This window comes from Cetorhinus maximus, chromosome 5 (assembly GCF_964194155.1).
Source record: "Cetorhinus maximus chromosome 5, sCetMax3.hap1.1, whole genome shotgun sequence".
Classification (NCBI taxonomy): Eukaryota; Metazoa; Chordata; class Chondrichthyes; order Lamniformes; family Cetorhinidae; genus Cetorhinus; species Cetorhinus maximus.
Window position 1 is genome coordinate 58,197,312 of NC_135883.1, and position 26,066 is coordinate 58,223,377.

The 26,066-nt window shown below is 40.9% G+C and overlaps 1 protein-coding gene and 1 long non-coding RNA gene across 4 annotated transcripts in view; one reads left to right on the top strand and one right to left on the bottom strand.

The window, feature by feature from the left end:
• arhgef10 (Rho guanine nucleotide exchange factor (GEF) 10) overlaps positions 1–26,066 on the top strand; it is a 340,903-nt gene that overhangs the window by 183,672 nt on the left and 131,165 nt on the right. For all 3 annotated transcript variants that reach the window (XM_078541897.1, XM_078541898.1, XM_078541899.1), the window contains 3 exons: positions 1,614–1,784; positions 18,300–18,445; positions 20,835–21,010. In XM_078541897.1, coding sequence (XP_078398023.1) covers positions 1,614–1,784; positions 18,300–18,445; positions 20,835–21,010 — 493 coding nt within the window. The remainder of the gene's footprint in view (positions 1–1,613; positions 1,785–18,299; positions 18,446–20,834; positions 21,011–26,066) is intronic.
• LOC144680666 (uncharacterized) overlaps positions 1–26,066 on the bottom strand; it is a 475,346-nt gene that overhangs the window by 54,921 nt on the left and 394,359 nt on the right. The window lies entirely within an intron of this gene.

Genomic DNA, 26,066 nt, shown 5'->3' on the forward strand with positions numbered 1-26,066 from the left:
CCCCACACCCACTCACACCACACACTCACTCACACACACCTCACACACACCTCACACACACTCTCTCACACACACTCTCTCACACTCCACTCACACTCTCTCTCTCACACACTCTCACCACACCTCACACACCCTCTCTCACACCTCTCTCTACACACACTCTCTCACACACACCTCACACACACTCTCTCACACACACTCTCACACACACACTCTCTCTCACACTCTCTCTCACACTCTCTCTCTCACACACTCTCTCACACACTCTCTCACACACTCTCTCACACACTCTCTCTCTCACACACTCTTCACACACTCTCACACTCTCACACACTCTCTCTCACACTCTCTCTCACACTCTCTCTCTCACACACTCTCTCACACACTCTCTCACACACTCTCTCACACACTCTCTCTCTCACACACTCTCTCTCACACACTCTCTCACACACACTCACTCTCACACACACTCTCACTCTCTCTCACACACACTCTCACACACTCTCTCACACACTCACACACTCTCTCTCACACACACTCTCACACTCACACACTCTCTCACACTCTCTCTCACTCTCTCTCACACACTCTCTCACACACACACACTCTCACACACACTCACTCTCTCTCACACACACTCTCACACACTCTCTCACACACTCTCTCACACACTCTCTCTCTCACACACTCTCTCTCTCACACACTCTCTCTCTCACACTCTCTCTCACACACTCTCTCTCTCACACACTCTCTCTCTCACACTCTCTCTCACACACTCTCTCTCACACACACTCTGTCTCACACACACTCTCTCTCACACTCTCTCTCTCACACTCTCTCTCTCACACTCTCTCTCTCACACTCTCTCTCTCACACACTCTCTCTCACACACTCTCTCTCACACACTCTCTCACACACACTCACTCTCACACACACACTCTCTCACACACACTCTCACACTCACACACTCTCTCACACTCTCTCACACACTCTCTCTCACACACTCTCTCTCACACACTCTCTCTCACACACACTCTCTCACACACTCTCTCACACACACACTCTCACACACACTCACTCTCACACACACTCTCACTCTCTCTCACACACACTCTCACACACTCTCTCACACACTCTCTCTCTCTCACACACACACTCTCTCTCTCACACTCTCGTTCTCTCACACTCTCTCACACACTCTCGTTCTCTCACACACACACTCGTTCTCTCACACTCTCTCACACACCTCTCTCACACATGCGCACGCGCTCTCTCTCTCACACACTTGCTCTCTCTCTCTCTCTACACAGATGGTGCCTAACCTGCTGAGTTTTTTTCCAGAGAATTTTCTGTTACTTAAATTTTGTTTAGATTCTTCAATATGTTAGTGACCTGCGTTTTTCTGTCACTTCAGATGAGGTGCTACTTATGTGAATAGTTTCATACATGCTTTTCAATAATAACTGATACATGTTTGTTGATTCCTATCAACATTACCAAGATCAAACTTCTGTAGTTTCTGTAATAATTCAACTCAAACTTGATTTGGAGGCGGCTTCAGATCTCTTTCCAATTTTAACGGAGAAAAATGTGCGCTTTACTGATTTTCTTAGGACATGCTAAAGAACACTCCAAAGGGACACCCTGATAGACTACCTCTTCAGATGGCTCTCACTGAGCTCGAAACATTAGCGGAGAAACTAAATGAACAGAAACGGGAAGCAGATCAACGCTGTGAAATGAAGCAGATTGCAAAAGCGATGAATGAACGTTACTTGAACAAGGTAGAATTTTGCTACTTCTGTTTTGGAAGATGAGACATTCAACCTGTAAACTTTTAGAAACTATTTTTAGATGAGCCAAATACAGAAAATATAGTGAATTAATTTGGGGTTTTAGCCACACTTGCTGACTGGGACCAGTAATGATGCAATTCCAACATTTCCCAGTAGGTGTCAGATGGTGCACAGATGTAGTATAATACTTAAGGCCTTACATAAGGTGAGCAGATGTTGATTCTTAACTTGCTGCCTGGGTGTAGAACTGGCTTTGCAAATTGGTCTCCTATTTCTGAAACTGCTGATATAAATGAACATTGGGTGTTTTCTGAATAGGGCAGGGGAGATGGTGTTGAATGCTGATCTACATCTGGGTGACAAATGAAAATCTAACCTGCTGTCTGCATAGATTATGCTCATCGGTCCATTAAACTCAGCTGACAGCACAGTGCAGGAAACAACGTCGACTTGACAAACTTATGACTCTGCTTTCTTGATTAAACTAAATGGGGAGGGTGCTCTGGAGACGGGATACGTACGCTTACAAAGCAAAAGGATATGGCAGCACTGCAGGGCAGCTATTTAGCTAATGATATCCAGAGTGTGACGGGAAGGGACAGAGTCTATAAACATGAAAAAAAGCAGCTAATAGGGTCAAAGGGGGAAAAAATGTTGAAAAGGAAAAATTAATGGCTCTTTACTTAAATGCACATAGTATTCAGAACAAAATAGATGAATTAACAGCACAAATAGAGGTTAATGGCTATGATCTTATAGCCATTATGGGACATGGTTACAAAGAGATCAAAGCTGGAAACTAAATGTTCAGGGGTATGTGACTTTTCGAAAGGACAGGCAGGAAGGAAAGTGGTGGGATAGCTTTGTTAGTATGAGATGGAATAAATATGATAGCAAGAAATTATTTTGGATCGGAAGATGTAGAATCCATATGGGTGGAGGTAAGTAATAACAAGGAGAAGAAGACACTGGTGGGATTAGTCTATAGGCCCTCTAACAGTAGCTATACTGTAGGGCAGAGAATAAATCGGGAGATAATGAGGGTATGTAAAAAAGGCAGTACATTAATCATGGGTGACTTCAATATTCATGTAGATTGGGAAAATATAATTGGTAGAGGTAGCCACGAGCAAGAATTCAAGAGTGTATTCGGGACAGTTTCCTCGAATGATATGTTGGTGGATCCAACCAGGGATCAGGCTATTCTGGATCTGGTAGTGTGTAATGAGGCAGGCTTAATAATTGATCTCAGAGTAAAAGATCCCTGAAGAAACAGTGACCATAACATGGTTGAATTTAGCATTCAGTTTGAGAGTGAGAAACTTGGGTTAGAAACGACTGTGCCAAACTTATATAAGGGTAATTGCAATGAAATGAGGGTAGAGTTGGCTGGAGTGGATTGGGAAAGGAGTTTAACAGAAAAGATGGTTGATGAACAGTGGCAGACGTTTAAAAAAATAGTTCATGACCCACAACAAAGATATATCCCAGTGAGGAAGAAGGATTCTAGGAAGGGGATAAACCAACCATAATTAACCAAGGAAGTTAAGGATCGTATCAAATTGAAAGAGAAAACGTACAATGTGGCAAAGGTTAGTGGTAAGCCAGAGGATTGGGAAAGTTTTAAAAACCAACAAAAGATGACCAAAAAAATAATAGAGAGAGAAAATAAACTTTGAGGGTAAACTAGCAAGTAATATAAAAACGGACAGTAAGAGCTTCTTTAAATATATAAGAAGGAAGAGAGAAACCAAAGTGAACATAGGCCCCTTAGAGAACGAGGCTGGGGAAATAATAATGGGAAACCAGGGAATGGCAGAGGAGTTGAATAAATACTTTGCAACATTCTTCACAGCAGAAGACATTAATAGCATTCCACAAATACCAAAAAATCAAGGGGCAAAAGTGGGGGGGGGGGGAGGAAATAAATACAATAACTATCACTAGAGAAGAAGTATTAGGGAAACTAATGGGGCTAAAGGCCAATAAGTCCCCTGGATCTGATGGGTTGCATCCTAGGATATTAAAAGAAGTAGTTACACAGATAATGGATGCACTGACTGTGTAATCTTCCAAGAATCCTTAGATTCTGGAAAAGCCCCAGAAGATTGGAAAATTGCCAATGTAACACCCTCAATCAAAAAGGGAGAGAGACAGAAGAAAAGGTAACTATAGGTCAGTTAGCTTAACATCCGTCTTTGGGAAAATGTTACAGTCTGTTATAAAGGATGTAATAGCAGAGCATTTAGAAATACATAATCTAATCAAGCAGAGTCAGCATGTCTTCATGAAGGGGAAACCATGTCTGACAAATTTATTAGAATTCTTTGAGGAGGTAACAAGCAGGATAGATAAAGGGGAACCAGTAGATGTAATATATTTGGATTTCCAAAAGGCGTTCGATAAGGTACCGCACATAAGGCTACTTAATAAGATAAGAGCCCATGGTGTTGGGGGTAGTATATTAGCATGGATAGAGGACTAGCTAACTAATAGAAGACAGAGTTGGGATAGGGGGGACATTTTTGGGATGGAAACCTGTAACTAGTGGAGTTCTACAGGGATCAGTGCTGGGGCCACAATTATATACTATATATATTAATCAGAGATGAGGGAAGTGAATGTACTATCACCAAGTTTGCGGATGACACAAAAATGGGTGGGAAGGCAAGTGATGAGGATGACACAGAGTCTAGAGAGGAATATAGACAGGTTAAGTGAGTGGGCAAAAATGTGGCAGATGGAATATAATGTGGGAAAATGTGAGGTTATGCACTTTGGCAGGAAGAATAGAGGAGCTGAATATTACTTAAATTGAGGAATACTGCAGAAAACTGCAGCACAAAGGGATTTGGAAGCCCTCGTCCATGAATCCCAAAAAGATAACAAGCAAGTTCAGCAGGTAATAAGTAAAGCCTTTATTTCAAAGGGAATGGAATATAAAAATAGGAAAGTTTTGCTAAAGCTGTACAAGGCACTAGTTAGACCACATCTAGAATACTGTGAACAGTCTTGGTCCCCTTATCTAAAGAAAGATATGCTGGTATTGGAGGCAGTCCAGAGAAGGCTCACTAGGTTGATCCCGTGTATAGAGGGATTTTCTTATGAGGAGAGGTTGAGTAGGTTAGGTCTGTACTCTTTGGAGTTTAGAAGAATAAGAGGTGATCTTATTGAAACATATACAATTCTTAGGGGGCTTGACAAGATAGATGCTGAGAGGTCGTTTCCCCTTGTGGGAGAGTCTGAGACCAGAGGGCATAATCTCTGAGTAAGGGGTTGCCCATTTAAGACACGGGTGAGGAGGAATTTCTTCTCTGAGGGTAGTGAGTCTGTGAAATTCCTGACCGCAGAGGGCTGTAGAGGCTGGGTCGTTAAGTATATTCAAGGCTGAGATAGACAGATTTTTAATCAGTAAGGGAATCTAGGGTTATGGAGAAAAGGCAGGAAAGTGGAGTTGAGGACTATTAGATCAGCCATGATCTCATTGAATTGTGGAGCAGACTCGATGGGCTGAATGGCCTACTTCTGCTCCTACATCATATGGTCTTATTAATGCCAGCCTTACTGTGGATTGAAGTGTAAACTAAATAGTCGTATTTATTATTGGTGAACCAGAGTGAATTCACACAAGAGTGACCAAGTTTTGAAGATGCAGCAAACCCATTAAATCTGAAGGAATTGATCCAAAGTATGTGAATATATGTTTTTATTTGCTGAGAATCCAAGGTCCATGTTGCAAAATGCCACAATGTTGAAAAGAATGTCCTGAGGAGAGATGGATCAAGAAGCAGAGAATAGTTAACATCAAATTTGGGCTTTAGCATCAGTAGATTGGGTGCACAGTTACACAATTATGCAGTCTCAGGAGCCAGTGATTTACTGAGTTATCATTGTGAGGATACAAGGATGAGCAAGAAAAGAGGGTTTAGGAGATAATTGTAATATCAATAATATAGTGGCCAGAGATAAAGAAAGCGTCCTCTCTCAGGTGATTAAATTTTCCTTGTAACTTGTGCAGGTGCGTGAGGAGAATCAGCTAGATGTAGCGATGATACTCCAAATCCTGAGCTTCAAAAGCAAGAGGAATTGGAAGGAGAATATAGGCTCCTCAATTAGGAGGAAACCAAGCTTCCTAGAGGCAACCTTAGTAATAGAAAAAAAGAGGCAATTCCACTTGAATTGTACATGTAGGTCCCTCTCCAGAAACTCTGACTTGACAAACTGTGAAGCTTAAAATTTGAAGCATGGTTTGCTCTTCAGAATGTGCAAGTCAGTTGTAAATAACATGAATTGTTCATGTGCGTAATAATTTTCGCTAAGAAGTAAACTGGTTAGTTTCAGAGTTATCCTAGCTATTGGTTTTGCTAACTTGTTATTGGACTAGATGTTAAGCCCAGTGTAAACTGTCAGCGAGTGAGCAGATCAAACCTCAAGACTGATTGATTGTCAGTGTAGAAATAGTAAATCTTATCATCAGAATTTGTCCTGATTTTCAATTAGGTGCCTTTTTATGTCAATTTAAAGCCCAATTTTAACTCTAGGTGGAAATCTGGTTTGTGACAAACCAAGCGTGAGCACAGATAATTTTTATATATATTATATATTGTATGCCCCTGGTCAGTTTCTCACTTGAAATCAACAAGAAGTGCCAAATGGCCAGCGTGTCAGTGCTGAATGTCAGGGGGCAGGAAGCTGCTGCTTGTGACTGAAGGAGCAATGCGTTGATCTGGAAGGAAAGCCACACCCACTTCTCTGTTGAAGCCCATAATTGAAATAGCAATTGTCTTCAGTGACATTGTTGGAGCATATTTAATGAGGGATCCCACCAGTTTCCAATAGGGTGTCCTTTCCATTTATTCAAAAGAGCAAATTAAAATTGTAGCCGGTGCAAAGGAATGGGAGCTCAGCAGTTAAGCCTCTGATGACCTTTACAACCTCCCTCCGACCCCACAATAAATGGCTTCCACCTAGCAGACAAGGCATGACATCAAGGCAACATTTAACCAGTGTAATCTTAAGGAATTCTAGCAGAACTGAAAGCTGAGAGGGTCAAGGGGAAAACCTTGCAATGTCTAGGGTCATACCTGACTAAAGAAAGATGGTTGTGGTTGTTGGATGCTTATCATCCAAGCCCCAGGGCATTGCTGCAGGAGTTGCTCAGGAAAATATCCTCAGCCTAACTATTGTTAGCTTATTTTCCCCGTCATGCTGAGAGTGAGGACACTTGCTGATGATTCTGTGGTGTTTAGTTCCATTCACAACTCGACTGATATTCCAGCCTACACCAGAATGTGGGAAACATCCAGACTTGAACTGACAAGGTGATACATCAGTGCTATCAGTCTCCAACAATGGAAAACTTGTCAACTTCCCTGACTGTCAGTGCTGTCCCTCACCATTAGCCATAAGCTTAACTGGGGTCAGCCATAACAACATTGTGGCTATAAAAGTAGGGCAGGGGCTGAGTCCTTTAGAAAGGAAGTGGCTTTTTAAAAAATCTTTCATGGGATGTGGGCATTGCTGGCTAGGTCAACATTTATTGCCCACCCCTCATTGCCCTTGTTCAGAGGGCATTTAAGAATCAAACACATTTGCTGTGGGTCTGGAGTCAAATATAGGCCAGACCAGGTAAAGATGGCAGATTTCCTCCTCTAAATGATATTAGTGAACCAGATGGATTTTTACAACAATTATCAATGGTTCTATGGTCATCATTAGACTTTTAATTTCAAATTTTTATTGGATTAAAATTTTGCCATCTGCCGTGGCATGATTCAAACCCAGGTCCCCAAAGCATTACCCTGGGTCTTTGGCTTACTAGTCCAGCAACAATACCACTAGGCCATCGCCTCCCCCTTATTTCCTTTTTTCTGAAAGTTCCTCTACAACAAAAAGGTAAAGTCAGGAGTATGGTGGAATAATCACCACTTACCTGGATCAGTGTAGCTGTAATAACATTTCAAGAAGCTTGATCAGCGCCTCGACCACTTGATGCGACATGCATGCCCTCTATCATCAGTGCAGGGTGTCTGCAGTATGTAGGCACATTCTAAAGTAATATGCCAAGCTTTACTTGGTCAGCACTTCCTGATCGCTAACCATTTGATAACAAGTAGGACAAGAGTAGCAAAATCATGAGATCGCCATCACTTCCAATATGTACATCACCCTGCTGTGGACATATATTACCATTCTTTCACCCTTGCTGGTCCAAATCTTGGAATTCCCTACCCAGCACTAGAATGGGAGCAGGATCAGCACATTGATTGCAGCGGTTCAACGAGAAGGCCCACCACCATCTTCGCAGGGCAACTGAAGTTTGTGAATAAATGTGGCAGAGCCAGCACTACTCTCACACCAAGAACATATTTTTAAAGGACTGATTTGAGGATAGTGTCAGAATCAAGGTCGAGCATTCAAAACCTCCAACTACTGGTTTGCAAGGCAACCTGAAACAGAGAGTAATCTAAGGTACCAGGAGGTGGGAACACAGCATGGCTACAGCACAATGTGAGCACGATCATTGCAATCTAATCTGCTTGTCCTCTCACTCAACTCACTTTTTATAAAATGTTCCTAGCACCTAACCACTGCTTTTCAAATAAAATTGGGAGGCGATGGAATATCTAGCAATATGTTCTAGTAAGTTCTCCACGTGTGTAAATTAATTTGCTTCAGAAGCTGATGTTTGCAAAACATTGGAAAATGTTTTTATTTTACAAGGTGAGAGTGAATAATGCGGGTTTTTGACTTGTTACGAATTTAAAAGAATCTACCAAATGCATGCCTCAGCAGAAGGAAAGTAAATGTTGGAGAGTTTCTAAAAATTCTACTTTCACATTTATTTACATAAAATGAAAGATGAATCAATCTTTTTCCCAGCATCTTCCTTGTGTCTAACTGGAATCATGTTGAGAAGATTACCACTGCTAACAGTGTCCTTTTATTTCTGTCTATTTAAAACAAATTAGCATACCTCTAAATTCGAGAATGACTGGATTTATGAGAGCAATATCATCCAAACCTGCTGACCTTCCACAAATTAACAGCTGCTGAAAACTATACTAAAAAGACTTAACATGCATTAGTCTCACAGATCATGGTAGCATGTGACCCATAATGTTTGTCTGTAGCTCAAAAAAAAGGCATCTGTAGCTGAAACAGAATATTGGTAAATAAAGATTTATTTGGTAAACACACGCCTTTAAATTTAAGTTTTTAATTGCCTGGAGCAGTCGCAGAGGTCCCTAGGCATCACTATCAGAAAAAACATACTAGTGAAGTTGTTGCAGAAATGTGCAGCAATGGTGCTGAATTAAACACTGGGCAGTTATAGAGTGGCTTTCACAAATTTAGGATGTCCTAAAGCCCTTCTACGGCGTACAAAGTATGTTGGAATATACTCACAATTGTAAGTAGGAAATTAAACAGTGCCAATTTGCACACAGCAAGGCCCCACAAACAACAACAAAATAAAGGATCAGATAATCTGTTTTAGTTATTTTGGTTGAGAGATAAATATTGGCTTGGGTCCTGGAAAGAATTCTCCTGCTCTCCTTTGAAAAGAAGTACCATGGGTCTTTTATGCCCACCTGAGATGGCAGATGGGGCCTCGGTTGATAGACTTGTTTGTACTTTAAAGAGGAGGATACCTGTCAACATTCACTCTATCATGCACAGCCTGTTTTTTGCACTGCACGGTATATTTATGGTTGTTGTCTTCAAGGGAGCATTGTTTGCATGCCACCCGTTTGTTGCACATGCCAGATTGCTGCGCGGCAGCACAACTACGCAGCTTAGAGGGTGCATTGGTATCTGTAAAATCGGATGCCTTCAGGAGTCACTGTAAAGGTGCAATTGCCTCATTGGTTTATGAACATTGTAAATTAGCAAAATGGTGTAAGATGGTTTTGACAGATTCATGCCACCTAATAGATTTATTCCATGTGTTATTCCTTGCCTAATGCCAGCATTGCCTGTCTACTTCACTTTTATTTCATTCATTCACGGGATGTGGGCTTCGCTGGCTAGGCCAGCACTTATTGCCCATCCCTGGTTGTCCTTGAGAAGGTGGTGGTGAGCTGCCTTCTTGAACCGCTGCAGTCCATGTGGTGTAGGTACACCCACAGTGCTGTTAGGAAGGGAGTTCCAGGATTTTGACCCAGTGACAGAGAAGGAATGGCGATATATTTCCAAGTCAGGATGGTGAGTGACTTGGAGGGGAACTTGCAGGTGGTGGTGCTCCCATCTATCTATCTGCTGCCCTTGTCCTCCTAGATAGTAGTGGTCGTGGGTTTGGAAGGTGCTGTCTAAGGAGCCTTGATGAATTCCTGCAGTGCATCTTGTAGGTGGTGTACACTGCTGCTACTGTGCATCGGTGGTGGAGGGAGTGAATATTTGTGGATGTGGTGCCAATCAAGTGGGCTGCTTTGTTCTGAATGGTGTCAAGCTTCTTGGATGTTGTGGGAGCTGCGCTTACCCAGGCAAGTGGGGAGTGTTCCATCACACTCCTGACTTGTGCCTTGTAGATGGTGGACAGGCAATGGGGAATCAGGTGGTGAGTGACCTGCCGCAGGATTCCTAGCCTCTGACCTGCTCTTGTAGCTACAGCATTTATTTGGCTAGTCCAGTTCAGTTCCTGGTCAGTGGCAACCCCCAGGATGTTGATATTGGGGGATTCAGTGATGGTAATGCCATTGAACGTCAAGGGGCAATGGTTAGATTCCCTCTTGTTGGAGATGGTCATTACCTGGCACTTGTGTGGCGCAAACGTTACCTGTCACTTGTCAGCCCAAGCCTGGATATTGTCCAGGTCTTGCTGCATTTGGACATGGACTGCTTCAGTATCTGAGGAGTCACGAATGGTGCTGAACATTGTATAATCATCAGTGAACATCCCCATTTCTGACCTTACGATGGAAGGAAGGTCGCTGATGAAGCAGCTGAAGATGGTTGAGTCAAAGACACTACCCTGAGGAACTCCTGCAGTGATGTCCTGGAGCTGAGATGATTGACCTCCAACAACCACAACCATCTCCCTTTTTGCTAGTTATGACTCCAACCAGTGGAGAGTTTTCCCCCTGATTCCCATTGACTCCAGTTTTGCTAGGGCTTCTTGATTGCACACTCAGTCAAATGTGGCCTTGATGTCAAGGGCAATCACTTTCACCTCATCTCTGGAGTTCAGCTGTTTTGTACATGTTTGAACCAAGGCTGTAATGAGGTCAGGAGCTGGGTGACCCTGGCAGAATCCAAACTGGACGTCAGTGAGCAGGTTATTGCTAAGCAAATGCCTCTTGATAGCACTGTTGATCACCCCTTCCATTACTTAACATTGAATTGAATGTTGCTCTTCTATCATTTCTGGAGGAGCATTTCAAATAATTAGTTAGCTCACTGTTTGTATCTCCAATAAACTAGCATCTATTACGTTGCCAGGCCTCTGCTTTGGGAGCTACCTGGTATAGTGTCACGATGATGTGACTTCTGAATGAGTGATATCAATCTGTAATTTCATCGGTTGATCAAACATATATTAAACTGGACTTTTTAAAAGCAAGAAAAGACACTGGCTTAAGATGGCTGCCACAAGTCACCTGATTTCTGGTATCACAAGTTGACCAGTTTCTGAAATCTTCCAATGTGATTTACAATTCAGACGTCCCACAACATTCTTCTATGGAATTTCACAACTCCTGATTTCAATAACTACTTCAAAAGATTTACTGAACCTTCACTGGACCTTATATTTGCATTTCTATAAGGCTATCCCTCAAGCAAAAACAAAGTCTACTTGGACAATAGGTACATGGAAATGTGTTCTTCCTATCTCATCAAGATAGATAATGGATTTTCAGGAGTTGATGGCTGGGACATTACAGAACCTAATCACCTCGGCCATGAAACAAAAGCCAAGGTGAATCTAGATATCAGCTAAGCAAATAACTTCTGAAATCATTATGGGAGAGAAGTCATGGGACTGGAGTAACCATTTTTGAAATCATTTTTACAAGATGCAAACTGCTGATCTGTAGTCTGGAAAAGCTGCCAATGAAGCAATAATGAGCTCCCTTCTCTTCTCTCCCAAGTTAAGACCCTATTTCTATTCCAGTTTAAAATCCAGCAAACAGATAGAGAACTTTTTGTCACGAGGGACCTCAGGTGCAAAAATCATCAACTTCTGGAAAAGACAGATTTTGGCAGTTGCAGTTTTTATATGGGCTTCAACTCCTGAAATCTCAAGATCGCCATGAAGAAAAATCCACCACAGCTAAGGACTCGAACAGTGAACTCTCAATTTTTTACCTTTCAGCATTGAACTTTAATTTAGCTAAGAAAGTAACTACCTACTGTATAGCTTGTAATTCTGTATGCTTGTGTGTGTGGGTGTGTTGCGAAGGTCAAGGCACATGGGATTACCCTTTTAAATATTTTTTATATCTTAGCAGGGTGTGTTGTTTTTAACTAAATAAAAACTCATCCCATTTTGTTTTAAACTCGAGGATCCCTGCCAGTTTCTTTGCAACCAGCACAAAAATGGTTAAGCGCAGACATTGAGTAAATTCTTTCATTCTTACAAATTCACAAAAAGAACCCTGTTACATCAGACTTGGAGTGGCAGGATGGGGGAGTCATTTTTACCCCTCCCCACATGGCCGTAACAATAGACATTTGCCAACATGACACCATCTACAATACCACCTTACATTTTTACATAGGTCTCATGCTTTATTTAAAACTTTGATGCAAATGGCTCCCAGGGGCATTCCAATGTTAGAAGTTTATGATGAAAGGGTTAGATAAAGTAGGGTGGGAGGAGGCTCACGTGGGGCATAAACCCAGCACAGATCAGTTGGATTGAACAGTCTGTTCCTGTTCACCATAGTCTGTGAGATGTCCAGATTTATCTGTTACATTCCCCTGTGATGCCAGCAGATGGTGCTTTTAATAGGATTTCCAATGTTAATCTGGACAGTGACCCGTAATAGTTTCCTGTCATGCGACAGCCCGGTGTGAAGCATGCTCATCCCTGCCACAGCTTTCTCTGTAACATCTGCTCTGTGCATCATTAGACGCTTTTTAAAAAAATGCTTAATTTTTTTTCTTCCTCCATTTTCTTTCCTTTGTCTAATTTTTCCCTTTGAGGTTGTTAAACTCCTTAAATGTGCTCCTCTCTTGGCCTCTATTCTGCCTTGGAAGCTGTGCCTGGACCTTCAGCCTCATTCCCCAACCCAATCTCTCCCTTTAGGCCCTCCAGTTGAAATTTCTAGTTCTGCTTGGCTCGTAACACCTTTGACAGCCAATATATTCCCTGATCTTTTATTTTCCTTTCACAGCCCTGATTAGGGAGGCCTTGCTGCCTTCCGCTTTGTTGATGGACGACGCTCATTAGTCCAACCTGATGTTTCTGTTTTACATCTTAGCAATTTCAACTGTTGCCTGATGAACATTGGGCCCTGCTTGCCACTTTAGGCCTAAGCAGTACTGTGGCGGCAGTTCTGCTGCCATCCTTCCAACCTGGCACCTGCCTCCAATGTCATAAGTTGTCTGGCTCTGGGAAATCCCTATCACATGCTGCTGAAGCAAAGAACTTACACTTACAGTGTACCTTTCATTGCCTCAACTCATCCAATGTGCTTAATAGCCAATGAAGTACATTTTTAAGTGTAGTCACTGTTGTAATCTTAAAAAAAAGGCAACTAATTTGTACACGAGATCTCAAACAGCAATACACTAAATGACAACTAATAATCTATTTTTAATGGTAAAAGCAAAATAATGCAGATGCTGGAAATCGGAAATAAAAACAGAAAATGCTGGAAAAATTCAGCAGGTCTAACAGCATCTGTGGAGAGAAAAAAGCCAGTTAACGCTTCGAGTCCAGATGACTCCTCTTCAGAGCTAAAGAGAAGTAAAATATGGTGAAATTTATACTGTTTAAGAGGGGGTGGAGCAGGTGAAGTTGGATAAAAGGCTGGCGATAGGTGGGGGCAAAGGAGAGATTGCCAGAGATGTCATGGACAAAAGGACAAAGGGGTGTTAATGATAGTGGTACTGGCTAAAGGAGGTGCTGATGGTGGCATTAAGGTCAGAAAGCAGAATATGACAATAGCAGGTCAAGGGTAAGCACCCTGGAAAGATCAACATGAACAAGTGGCAGATGGGGTGGGGGGGGTGGGGTGGGGGGAGGGGGGACGGTGGTGGGGGAAAAAAAATTGAAAAAAAGGATTAAAGGTGGGGATAAAACAATGAATAAAAATGAAAATAAATAAAGGTAAAAATAAGTGGATGAAAAATAAGAATTAAAAAATGAAAAAAAAAATTATATATTTTTAATGGTATTAGTTGAGAGACAAATATTGGCTGTGGAGAATGTCCTTTCTCTTTGACAAGTGCAAACAGATCTCTGGCAGAGGTTCAAGGAGGACTCTCACCACCACCTCCAGGGCAATTGGGTATGGGTAACAAAATTGCTGGATAGCCAGCGACGCCGAATAAAAAGAAAACTATCTAAGAGGGCATCTGGAGGCCTCAGTTTAATGCTTCATCAGAAAGGTGACACATTCAACAGTGCAGCACTCCATCAATGCTGTGCTGAAATGCCACCCTAAATTACGTGCTTCTGGTTTTGGAATGGAACTTGAATGAACAGCCTTCTGATTCGGAAGCCAGCGTGTCAACACTGGCTGGCACCTGATTTTAGGTGCCACTGATTATGATGCCCCTTCAAGCTTGGTTCCCATCTTTGCTCCCACCCTGGCTCTTTTCATTAAATTGGGCAGAGGGGCATCTAGGAATACATCAATGTGTATTTTTCAATGGAAAAACTAAATAGATGTTCCCTCTTAAAATTCAGCAGGAAGCCAGCTGGGACTTAATGAATGTGTAAGTGCAGTCTCAATCCATTACATCAGACACAAGAAAGCCAGGAATAAATATAATAAATGAGGAGTCTTCGTTTCATGGAACTCCGCTTCTAGAACACGGAGACAGCCAGAAATTGGTTTAAAAGGTCTCTGCCTACTCCCTACCTCTTCAACTGACCCTAATCCCAATATTCATTAACTATTCACTTTAACAAATGACCTAGTATCCATTAGCCCCAATGTTCATTGCTCAATATCCAAGCTCCTCACTCTTGGAAAATGTGTGACTTCCCATCAAAAGATCTACCAGTCACAGCAAAGATTCATCCTCTGCACTGCCAGCATGTGTTGGAGGTGCAGAAGTACAAAATTGCTTCACCCCAGCCTGTAACTTTTGCTCATTCAAACTAATGGTTGGAAAATCACAAGCTGACCATGTGTAATTTAGTAATGTATGTATCTGTAGCATATGGGAATACAGAAGTGTAATTTGTACATGTAAAACTTGATCCACTGTAACTTAAAGCCCTGCTGCAACTCCCGAATATGTTGTCAAATAGTGACATTTTGTCATTGTCTAGTCACCAGTGGCCAGTTAACGAGAGTCAAATGAAGGATGTGCAAGTTTGTTTGTACTGACAAAAATGCTTTTCAAAATAGCTTTTAAAGAAAATCAAAGTCTTGTATGGGAAAGTTTCTATAGCCTTTGATGCTGTCAAATAAATACTTGGCTATAGTATAACAATCTGAACTCAAACTGAAATGAAACCTGGGAAAAGTGTGAACTGTTGGAAAAGTATGTTTACCTTTGAGGCTGTCAATGTAAAATAGACACCACGAGCTTTCTGTCTCACATGGATTAAATTCTACATTGTGAAGTCATTTACTCCATCTGACTTTTGACTGCACTGAATAAAAAGAAAATAATATATCTAATAACCAAATACCTAGATTTCTTGTAAAAATTTCAAATATTATTTCTGCATTGCAATTATTTTAACCAATAAAGTGTTTTCCTAATGTAACTACAATATTCAGAGCCTTCAGTCACCTTATTTTCTAATCGTGAGAGTTTCATCTACAATTTCCTCCACCTCTTCTCTATTATTCACCGCCTTTAAAACCCTTCCCAAAACACTGCTCTTCTACCACATGTTTGCTTACCTCTCTTAACATTTCCTTTTCTTCCCCCACCCCCCGGTCAATCTCCTTTTGGTGTTTTGCCATTTAAATCTTTTTTATTTTCACCAGCCAGTATCTTTTGTTCAGAAAGATGGGAATGAAAGGAAACACTGAAGTTTCATTTTGAAAAAACCATCAACACTGAAGGCTAAGTTAAAAGTGATCCAGCATTTTGTAGATACCTGCTTCATTCTTAAACACTGAAAATTACTGTCGATGGATTTAGCAGAAATGCCCTGAAGTCACATGATAGTAGAATTCAGATTATCCAAGACTATACCAAAAATGAGGTTATGGAAAAAATCTAGGTTGAAAAGGAATTGTAAGAATTGGTTCTTTGAGAATGGTCTTTGTATGAAATGTGAAAGGGGTTATATTGCTGCTAATATGTTTTTTGGTCAGCAGTGAAGCCAGGGTGCTTGCTGCTGACCTGTGAGAAAGCCTCACGTGCAGCCACTGTCCCTTTTATTTCATAGACTTAACCAGCCAAGTTGAAGCCCATTACGTGGCACTTCATCAAATGCCCTTTGAAAGTCCAAATACACCACATCAACTGCATTAACCTCATCAACCATATCTCTATTACCTCGTCAAAAAACTCAATCAAGTTAGTCACAATTTGCCTTTAGGAAATCCTGATTGCTTTTCTCTAATGAATCTGCACTTGTCCAAGTGGCAGTCAATCTTGTCCCAGATTATCATTGCTAAACGTTATCCTAAGGACGATATTAAACTGACTTGTCTGTAGTTTCTGGCTTTACCCTTGCACCATTTTTTGAACAAGGATGCAACATTTGCTATTTTCCAGTTGTCTGCCACCACCCCTATATCTAAGGAAGATTGGAAAATTATGGCCAGTGCCTCCATAACTTCCACCCTTAATTCCCTCAGTATCCTCAGATGCAGCCCCTCTGGTCCTAGTGACACCCGTAATCTGGACACAAAACAATTACCTTGTTTAAAAGAATCCTTGAATTTTGAGCGCAGGTGAGTTGCGCATGTGCCTACAATACGCCCAACTCTCCTTGATCTTTTTCGTCCATCCATCAAACTCGCTGCTCAACTGAAACCCCATCTATAAAACTGGCCATTGCCACAACTGCTAAACGCGAATCGCCTCCAATTCTATTTATTTGGGGTCATTCAGCAGTGCAGCAGGAAACCAGATCATCCCTTTGGTGTTTTATGGCCATTATTTGAGCGTTTTCTTTAAGTTTATCCTTACTAAGTTCTGATCTGTATTTTTCGATGCATTTTCAGTATTAAATCACATTAAAAATTCAAAAGCTCCCCAGATTGCAGGTTCCTAAACATGCTGATGTGCACGAATGATGGATAAATGAGTTGTAACTTAAAGAAGAAATATACTGGTGTAAGTTTGTTGCTGTGCTTGGACCTTGATTGTTTACACTGATTCACGCTCTTTTCACACTATATTCTAGTGAGATGAGGATGTTTGGGTGTAACTTGACATCAGTTAAATGGGTACAACATTGGGTAGATTTTTGGGTTTGGCTTCCGGGTTGTGCCCAGAAAGAAAATTTTAGAGCAGCAGTGTTGAAACTTCAGTGAATTTTTTATCCTCAGCACACTCACAGCTATATGCCTTGATTGTTTAGTTGTTTTAAATTGCTTGGGGGAAAAAATAACCATGTGTTAATGACACACTAATTAATGCAAAAAACTGACTGGCAAAATCAGGCAATTTAGAGATACACTGTGAGTTCGAAATCTCTGGCACTGGCTAATTGATTTACACTGCTCCAGTGTTTGCTTTGTACACGCAGCATCTTGCCCTTAGCTTCTCTGTTATTCCACTTGTCGGATTTGCACATTAATTGTCCATGAAACTTGCTCCAGAAAGATAAGTCTGGTAATGAAGCATGTAAGTACTCTTTTAACAACATGATTATTGTTACTACAATGGTGATTGAGCTCTCTGGCCCAGAATTGGAACAATTTAAATGGGTCAGTCTCGTTGCTGCTGCATAGTCAATTGTTTAATATTTTTAAAATTCTATTTTTCATACTTTTCTTTGCCTTTTTTTCCTCCCTCTCAATCCAATCTTGCTTTCCCTTTCTGTCCTTGACTTGACTCTAACTTGCCCTGCTTTTCTGTCATTTTTCTCCTACTCTCGCAACTCTTAAATCTAATGAGTTAAGGAGATACATTATTGATTCTGCCATTTACTGAGGTCTCGGATCACCCGTTTCACTCACTATCAACTCGCACTTGCAGCAAATTATGGTGCAAAACATCTTCAGACTGAAGGACGCAAGAAAATGTCGAATGGGCCAAGCTGTGAGATGCCCTGTTCCAGCAAGATCTGGCCCATTGTGTTGAGAAAGTTTCATGGTTAATGAATTTTATGCCTTTAGTTTTAGTTTCTGTTGTCTGGAGTACATGTCGTGTGTCTTTATAGGTCATTTACATCCTACTTCTCTATCAATACAGCTTCTTCGGAGTGGAAACAGATACCTCATAAGGTCCGATGACATGGTGGAATCGGTTTACAATGAGAAAGGAGAAATGGTGAAAACGAAAGAGCGGCGTTTGTTCATGTTGAATGATGTACTTATGTGTGCTACAGTCAGCTCTCGGTATGTACTGTCAAATGTAGCTTCAATATGTATTAAATCTTTTTTCTTTCATACTATTAGTATAGTTGTTGCTGTTGAGTAAGTGTACTTCTGTTCATTTCAACATTGTGAAAATAGTAATATCCTTCTTTGCTAATTCAGTTTCAACATAAAAATATGAAGTGACCTCTAAGAATATGAGAAATGAGGGATACTATTCCTTTAAAAACTGTATCCTTCAAAATGGTCCAATAACATTCTCAATGCCTCCCTCTTTCTCCTAAAGCTCACTGAGTTCCAACCTTCACTTCTTTTCTCATCATCAGAAACTTGCTTGTCTCTCTTGAATAAGTTTAATTTTCACAAGTTGCTTGACTTTTTTTTTAACCTACAGCCTGAGAGAATCTTTTGAATTCCTTGTTTCACAATTTTTGTCATTGCAATGTCATGTTTGCTATTTTGTCCTGACTGATGCCTGCTGCATTTCAATTTTGCACTGAGATTTGCCCCAGTTATCCAATCCTAGCTCACGTTTCAAAGTGTAAAGTCGTTTCAAATTATTGCGACTTGATGTGCCTGTTTGCTGGATGAAAAAATATTCAAGCTTTGATCCACCGAGCAGTGAAGCCTCAGGTGTTGATGTAGTACATTTGCAGACCTCCAACTCCTGGTCATATAGGAAATTGAATAATAGCCAAGAATGGCCCCAGAAACATTCAGAAAGGATTCCCCAGGTGAGAGGCTTCCTTGCTAGTTTGTATGAATGTCAAGAAATCCTTCACAAGTGTTTAGCTTCTGCTACAGCTCAGTATGGTTGCTATTTTAATCTGCAGTATTTGAATGTTGTTGAATTAAGATCTACTCAGTGATTAGGACATCTTATTTACCCCTGGCTGTAACAGTGAGCCAGGAAAACTCAAGGATGCATTTAAAATACTTTGTAGTTCCATAAAAGCATAGGGATTGCAGAGTTCTGAACTTCGTCCTGAAAGAAACATTTAAGATTGTTCAAATGATATAGTTGGTTATTAGATGTACGCTTGCCCACAAAATTTGTGAGAGTTTTTGTACTGCGATTTGTGGTTACCAGATAGTCAAAGCAGCAACAGGGACTTGGGACCTGCATAACCAGGGCAAACAACAGTGTGTTTCCTGAACCAATCATTTTGAAGAATCCTTACTGAGACATGGCTGACTAGAAATTTGTTTGCATAGCATTGTTTCAAGCTATGCAGATTTGCATTGATTCCCTGGGGGCAGCAGTGCTGCAGGCTGCATGACTTGCATGGGTCTTTATTCATATCATTTGAGAAACCCACGCGAGCTGTACAGGTAACATCTTGCAGCGTTATCTGCCCCCTGGGAAATCGACCTAGTCTGCATAACATCATTTGAAGTGGCGCAATGCAAACTAATTTCTTTCCCTTAGAATCTACACCAGGAAGTTTCTTATATCTATTTCAATGTCAAATCACTTATAGAAATCAAAACAAAGAATGGGGGAAAAAGAAAGGATAAGAGAGGGGTAAAGAAATCAAGAGAAAAGGAAAAAAAACTTTAAAAATCACCAGCATTATTAAAATTTTCAGGAATGAGACTCCACATTTATAAAAGTAAATTTTCACTGCCTGGGAGATTGTTTGGCAGTAATTATGACATATTCTGTAATTAAAAATTCATTTGCACTTGAATGGACAAACCCTAAGTTTTTCTGCCATCTTTAATGGGTAACTAATGGCTAGGCGGGGGCTGGTTAGCTCAGTTGGCTAGATGGCTAGCATGTGGTTCAGATTAATGTCAACAATGTGAGTTTGATTCCTGTTTGAGCTGAGGCAGACTTGGGACCTGCCTCCTTGAGAGTGAAAGGCCATGGCAAACCACCACTGACACAAACTGCCAAGGAAGACCACTTATTATGAAGCCTTTTGGCAGAGCACATATAATTGAATGAAATGAATGGCTAGTTTCTGAAATTTCATGCCTTTCATGTATTTGAATGTTGGATCTCTTGGCAAGGTACTGGTGTAGAGAAGCTTGTGGAGGAGCAAGCCAAATTGGACAGCAACTTCCTGATTTCCTCATTTAATTGCTCATGTGTGGATGCCGGAAATTACTTCCCGATTTACCCCTTAATAATGGTTAGCACTGATAATCCCACCATTTATTGTCGCTGCAAAACCCAGGCCAAAGGTGTGTGTTTTTAATGCTCCTTTTAATATATTCATTCATGGGTGTCGCTGACAATGCCGACATTTATTGCCCATCCCTAATTACCCTAATTGTTTCTAGCTTAGTAAACCTTTTATATTTGTTAGGCGATTTCCAGCATCACAGATTTTGTTCCTGTTTTACCAAAGTGAATAGTTAGTTTTACCTGATAACCTATTTACATGTCTGATTTTTATTTCAGTGCCCAGCATGACAGCAGCGGAATAATGCCCTCTGGACTGAGGTACTTGCTTAAGTGGAGTGTACCGCTAAAGCAGGTCGAAGTGGTAGAATTTGGGAACAGTGAGGACCTGGGAGAGAAAAATAGATTTACTCCACCACATTCTGGAGAAAAGATTCTGATTAGTGCAAAACCAAGTAAGTACATTTTCCAATTTTGATAGTTCAGACATGCAGCTGGTAACCCTTTGAACTGTGCTTTCTCCTGGGTAAAAAAGGATTTTGCAATGCTTAACAACAAGGCTTTCCAAACTGCATCCTGTGGCTGACTTGGTAATGGTAGCTTTGATCTACTTGTACTTCTGTTTCTTCTTCTCTGGTTTGTTCTGTTTAAATTGTTTCTGCCTCCAGTTTGGTAAAGGTCATTCTTGTGCAGTTGTATTGTTGCTGAAGGGGACCGGTTATCTCAGTTGGCTAGATGGTTAGCATGTGGTTCAGAATAATGCCAACAGCGCAGGTTCAATTCCTGTTCTGGCTGAGATAGACTTGGGACCTAGCTCCTTACCCTGTCCCTATGAGTGGAAGGCAACGGCAAACCACCACTGGCAAAAGCTGTCAAGAAAATGGCTCAGGATGAAGCATCAGCAGAAAATGAGCCAAGGTTAGAACATACATGAATGAATTATTGATGAATAAATTCACATAAACACTACCATTTAGACTTTGTGCAAAGGTAATTGCTAGCTTGGCAATAATTCATTTAAGTCCCAAAGGAGCGAGGATGAAAGTCTGTATTTTCTGTTTGCACTGTAATTTTTTAAATTGTGTATTGATATATACTGTGTTTAAGTTAATAAATTACAAACATGTAGCAGCTCTTTAAGACCACTTCACTTACACCCAACACTTTTTCACATTTCAACTCCTCCTGGTAAGATTGTTTTTGTCTTGGCCCTGTAGGTTATACTTCAGGCTCCCCACATACTTCCTAGCTTCTGTTCCAGAGACAAGCAAAACTTCCGTGCACTGCTTATAATGCAAGTTTCGTTAGGTTTGAAAATGCTGCTCCAATTTCCGCTTTGTTGGCATTTTTAAGGTTTTTTCCCTAAATTTATTTTTTATGGTGAATGAACGGACATATATTGATATTCGCTTTCTGTGGTGGAATGACTTGAAAAGAGTGTTTAAGAACATACGCTATTAATCAAACTTCACCTCTTAATGTATAACTGAACACAAAGTGCTGTCAAGTCACATCTTTACTACTTTTCCTAAAATGAATGACACATCCATCCTGTGATGTCAGTGAAAGCTGGCTAGAATAGAAGAATGTATTGGAACATTGGGGTTGTTGATATTGTTGTTTACACACAGAGAGCCATACATTTTGGTTTAATGGAATAGCATGGCTGTTTCCTAGGTGGGAAAAGCAAGTAGAGCTGGGTCATTGGTTTTATAAGCCTGAATTTTACCTTCGGCATGCAGGCACGCACCCGACATGCCAGAACATAATATGATGCGCGATGACGTCAGGTGTGCATCCCGACGTCATTGCGCACTCGCACGATATTTCGCTCTGTGGGCGTGCGCCAGAGTCGGCTGCGTGTCTGCCGATAATTGAAAGGCCTATTAAGGACATTAAAGACCTAATTAACTTGAAATTTACGCTGCCCGTCCAATCGACGACATTTGCATATATGCACAAATTACCAGCAAGCAATTTTTGAACACAGTGGTTTGATTTCTTTTCCAGTGTTACTGACTGGAGCGTTACAGATAAACTGTACTCTTTCCTCTCACCAACTGTCCGTAAGCAGAAGGTGTTTTGAGTTATTTTTAAAGTATGTAGTGTCGTGTTTTCCCAAACCCTCGGTTTGTGTGATCCAATTTACTAATAACTCACAGTAAACTCGGGTTATGATTAATTCAGAAGGTTAGTTTATTCCACATTCAAAACCCAGTGGAGGAGTGTTTGCAACTTCCCACTCCATTACATATTTACATATATATATATTACAACTATGGATAGTAACAGCACAAGGACCACAGAAATGGATATTAGTTCACATGATTTCCAGAGTCCCGAGAAGTTAAAGTCCAAAGGGTGTTTCCTCCATGGCTGAGTTCAGTCTCAATGAGTTGGTGACGACATCACGAAAATCTTTGAAATGAATGGTGCTGCATCACACTGGACTTTCTACGCTTAGACTGCTTGGTAGGTGTTGATCAGAGACTTTTAAATATCAAACAGGATTCAAGGAGCTGAGCGATGGTAATCGATAGCTTGCTTGGCTAGGCTTTTGGAGTCCTTTCCAGTTGATGTTAGAACAGCAGTCTGCTTGTGAGTCCAAAGATGTAATGTTAAAATTGTCCAAAAGACCACAGGCTTGGGTCTTGTGACATGGACCATTAATGGTTAATTGCAGCTTAACAATCAGTTTCTGTGCTTCTGGCCAGAATTTCATTGTTCCTTCAATGGTCCCCTTTTGAAATAGGCCTGGACAGTCCCAGGTGTGAAATGAGTCTGTTAATAGCTCTGTAGACTTAACGAGTTCCAATTTCTCTCTCTTGTGATAGTTCAGGTTGGGGAGCCAGTTTGTCTGCACTTCCTCTGCTTTTGTTGATCACAAGGGGCCCGTACATTGGGGTGTAAGATTTCACAGGCTGAGAGAGGAATTATTTTGTTCTTGTAACTGCTGGGGGTAGCTCCCAGCACAAAGGGCCAACCCTGTGGTCATGTGACTTGCAGCAGCCATCTTGTTGATTCAGCAGAAAGTCCATTTTTTAAACATGGCAAAAGAATAGAGTTTTGGATTTCTTTTCATGTCATTATGGTCCAACACCAGTAAAATTTCATAATTTTTTTATGATCAGTTTGGTCCTGTTTAGTCCGATAGAAACAATGTGGACAAATTTTGCCCAGATTTCAAATGTGAGTGACACATTTGCTTTAAGTTCACAAATTTGTATCAGTCATTCTCTTTAGCTTCATGCTGCTTCTCTCTTTGTGCTTCAAAATGTCAGTAGAATTGATCTCAGAGCTCAGATGAAGCTGAATATATCCACATCATTGGCATATTGATGCAGGATATCTATACCTAGCTGTTGTGGGAGTTTAGAAGTTAACCATATAATGAAGAAGCAGGAACAATGTTGAGTCAGCAACTAAAAAATCAAGTTAATCTTTAAAGAAACTTGTGAAATCAAAATTTTCATTATTATTTTTTCATACATCATAACTGTGAACGGCGATTATTCCAGTCATCTTTACTTTGGGGAAAGAATGCAAATTAGGATGAGGAAAGATAATTTAGGGTAGATTTTCAACTTGCCATCCAGACACCCAAACTTCATTTAAACCGTATCTTGCAGAACTAGTTAATCTCCCAGCAAGGGCATTAGCCTTAGTTTTGTTCAGATGGAACCAGTTTATCCTGTATAAGCTACTCCAGTCTCAGAACTGGTTCCAGGTAAGTGAACAATTCCTTCTGCACCAATCATCCAGCCATGCAGTAAACTTGCTTATGTTCGTTTTCCTATACTGAAAAGTCCATGCTACTTATAGCATTGTTTTATAACCCACAATAAGATATCCATCCCGCTCAACTGGTATTTGCATGCGCCCTCTTTTAATTTAATTTTTTTTTCTCTCTCTCTCTCTCTCTGCCTGCCTCAGTAGAATGTTTCTTCCCCCTTCCTTTTCAATACATTGGCTGGGATATTTCCTGGTGTTGAGACTATATGTGGGTCCTGACCCCGTGCAGGCGACCAGCAGGAATGTGTCGACTATCTTCTTGGCGCCGGCTAATTCAGAGGCTGCTGCCTGGACAACCATCTATGGATGCCGGGCTGGCTGTCCACATTGTCAGCCTAATCAGAGAGCCAGCAGCTCTGCAGTTTCGTCATCGCGACTGAGAGTTGGTAGCTGCTGGAGCTGCAAGGAGATTGAGAGGGCACCTCAGTGTTGAGGTAGCTCGAAAGGGGAGGTGAGAAATTTGTTGTTGTGCTGGGGCCAGGCAGGCAGACATGCCTCAGCGATCAGCGGGATAACTTTGAGTATGAGAGTAAGGAGGTCATGTTGAACTTGTGTAGGACACTAGCTAGGCCTCATCTGGAGTACTACGTCCTGTTCTGGGTGCCATACTTGAGGGAGGATGTGAAGGCTTTGGGGAGAGTACAAAGAAGATTCACAAGAATGATTCCAGGGATCAAAAAAAACTGTGGCAATGGGGATAGATTGGAGAGGTTGGCACTGGTTTCCTTGGAGAAAATAAGGCTGAGAGGAGACTTGATGGAGGTATTCAAGATCCTGAGGGGTATGCACAGGATTAAATAGTGAGGACACAGATTCAAAGTAATTGGCAAAAGGAGCAAAAGTGATGTGCTGCTGGAGGGTCCCTCCTTAGTGTCATGAATCCTCTGGAAACCAAGGCACCCTTCCACCACCACCCATAGTTTTCAGATCAAGTGTGGCAGAGAAGGAGTCTGCTGAACATGCTTTGTATATTAGCGGATCTTTGACATTGCTGATTGCGCGTTATTTAACATTCAATGTTATATCGGGGACATTGATTTATGAGTTTGAATTTATGAATATAAAATGAGTTGGTCAAAGTGATGACAGGAACTCTATTATTATAGTGATTTCACTATCTCTCAGAAAAATACATAAATATATACCCATTTTTTTCTGGGTGAAAAAATTAAAAGAAGCTTAGAAATTTATGAACGATTGAAATTTAGGCCTGTTTTATAAATTGATCTTGTTGTAGTTTGTTCACTGATGACATTTTTTTGGCTAATGTAGTATTGCTACTGCTGAAAATATGCAATGCAGAAAAAATATCTTGCATAAAAAGCTGTCCCTTTGATTTCACAATTTTGTAATAATGTTTGTGTGCTAGTAGTCATGCTTTCATAGAATTTTGGATTTCAAAATCATAACACCAGCTGATTAGCTAATGGACATGATTAAACAGCTAGCCAGAAATTGTACTCTTTATTGAAAGCAATTAAGAAATGGACTCTGACAGAGTGGCCTTGCAAAGTAATGAAGCCTTACTAATGTATGATATAAGCCTGTTGTTCCTTTATGGCGTACCACATGTTTGCACAAGCACAGTATTTTCTTCTGATAACTGACATGAATAGACTTTTGTTTATTTTGAATATTTTTCCAAGCACAACTTTGACCTGTAACTTTAGATTAAATGGAAATGGCATCATTGCATGAATACTGGCCTGCCATTTTTCA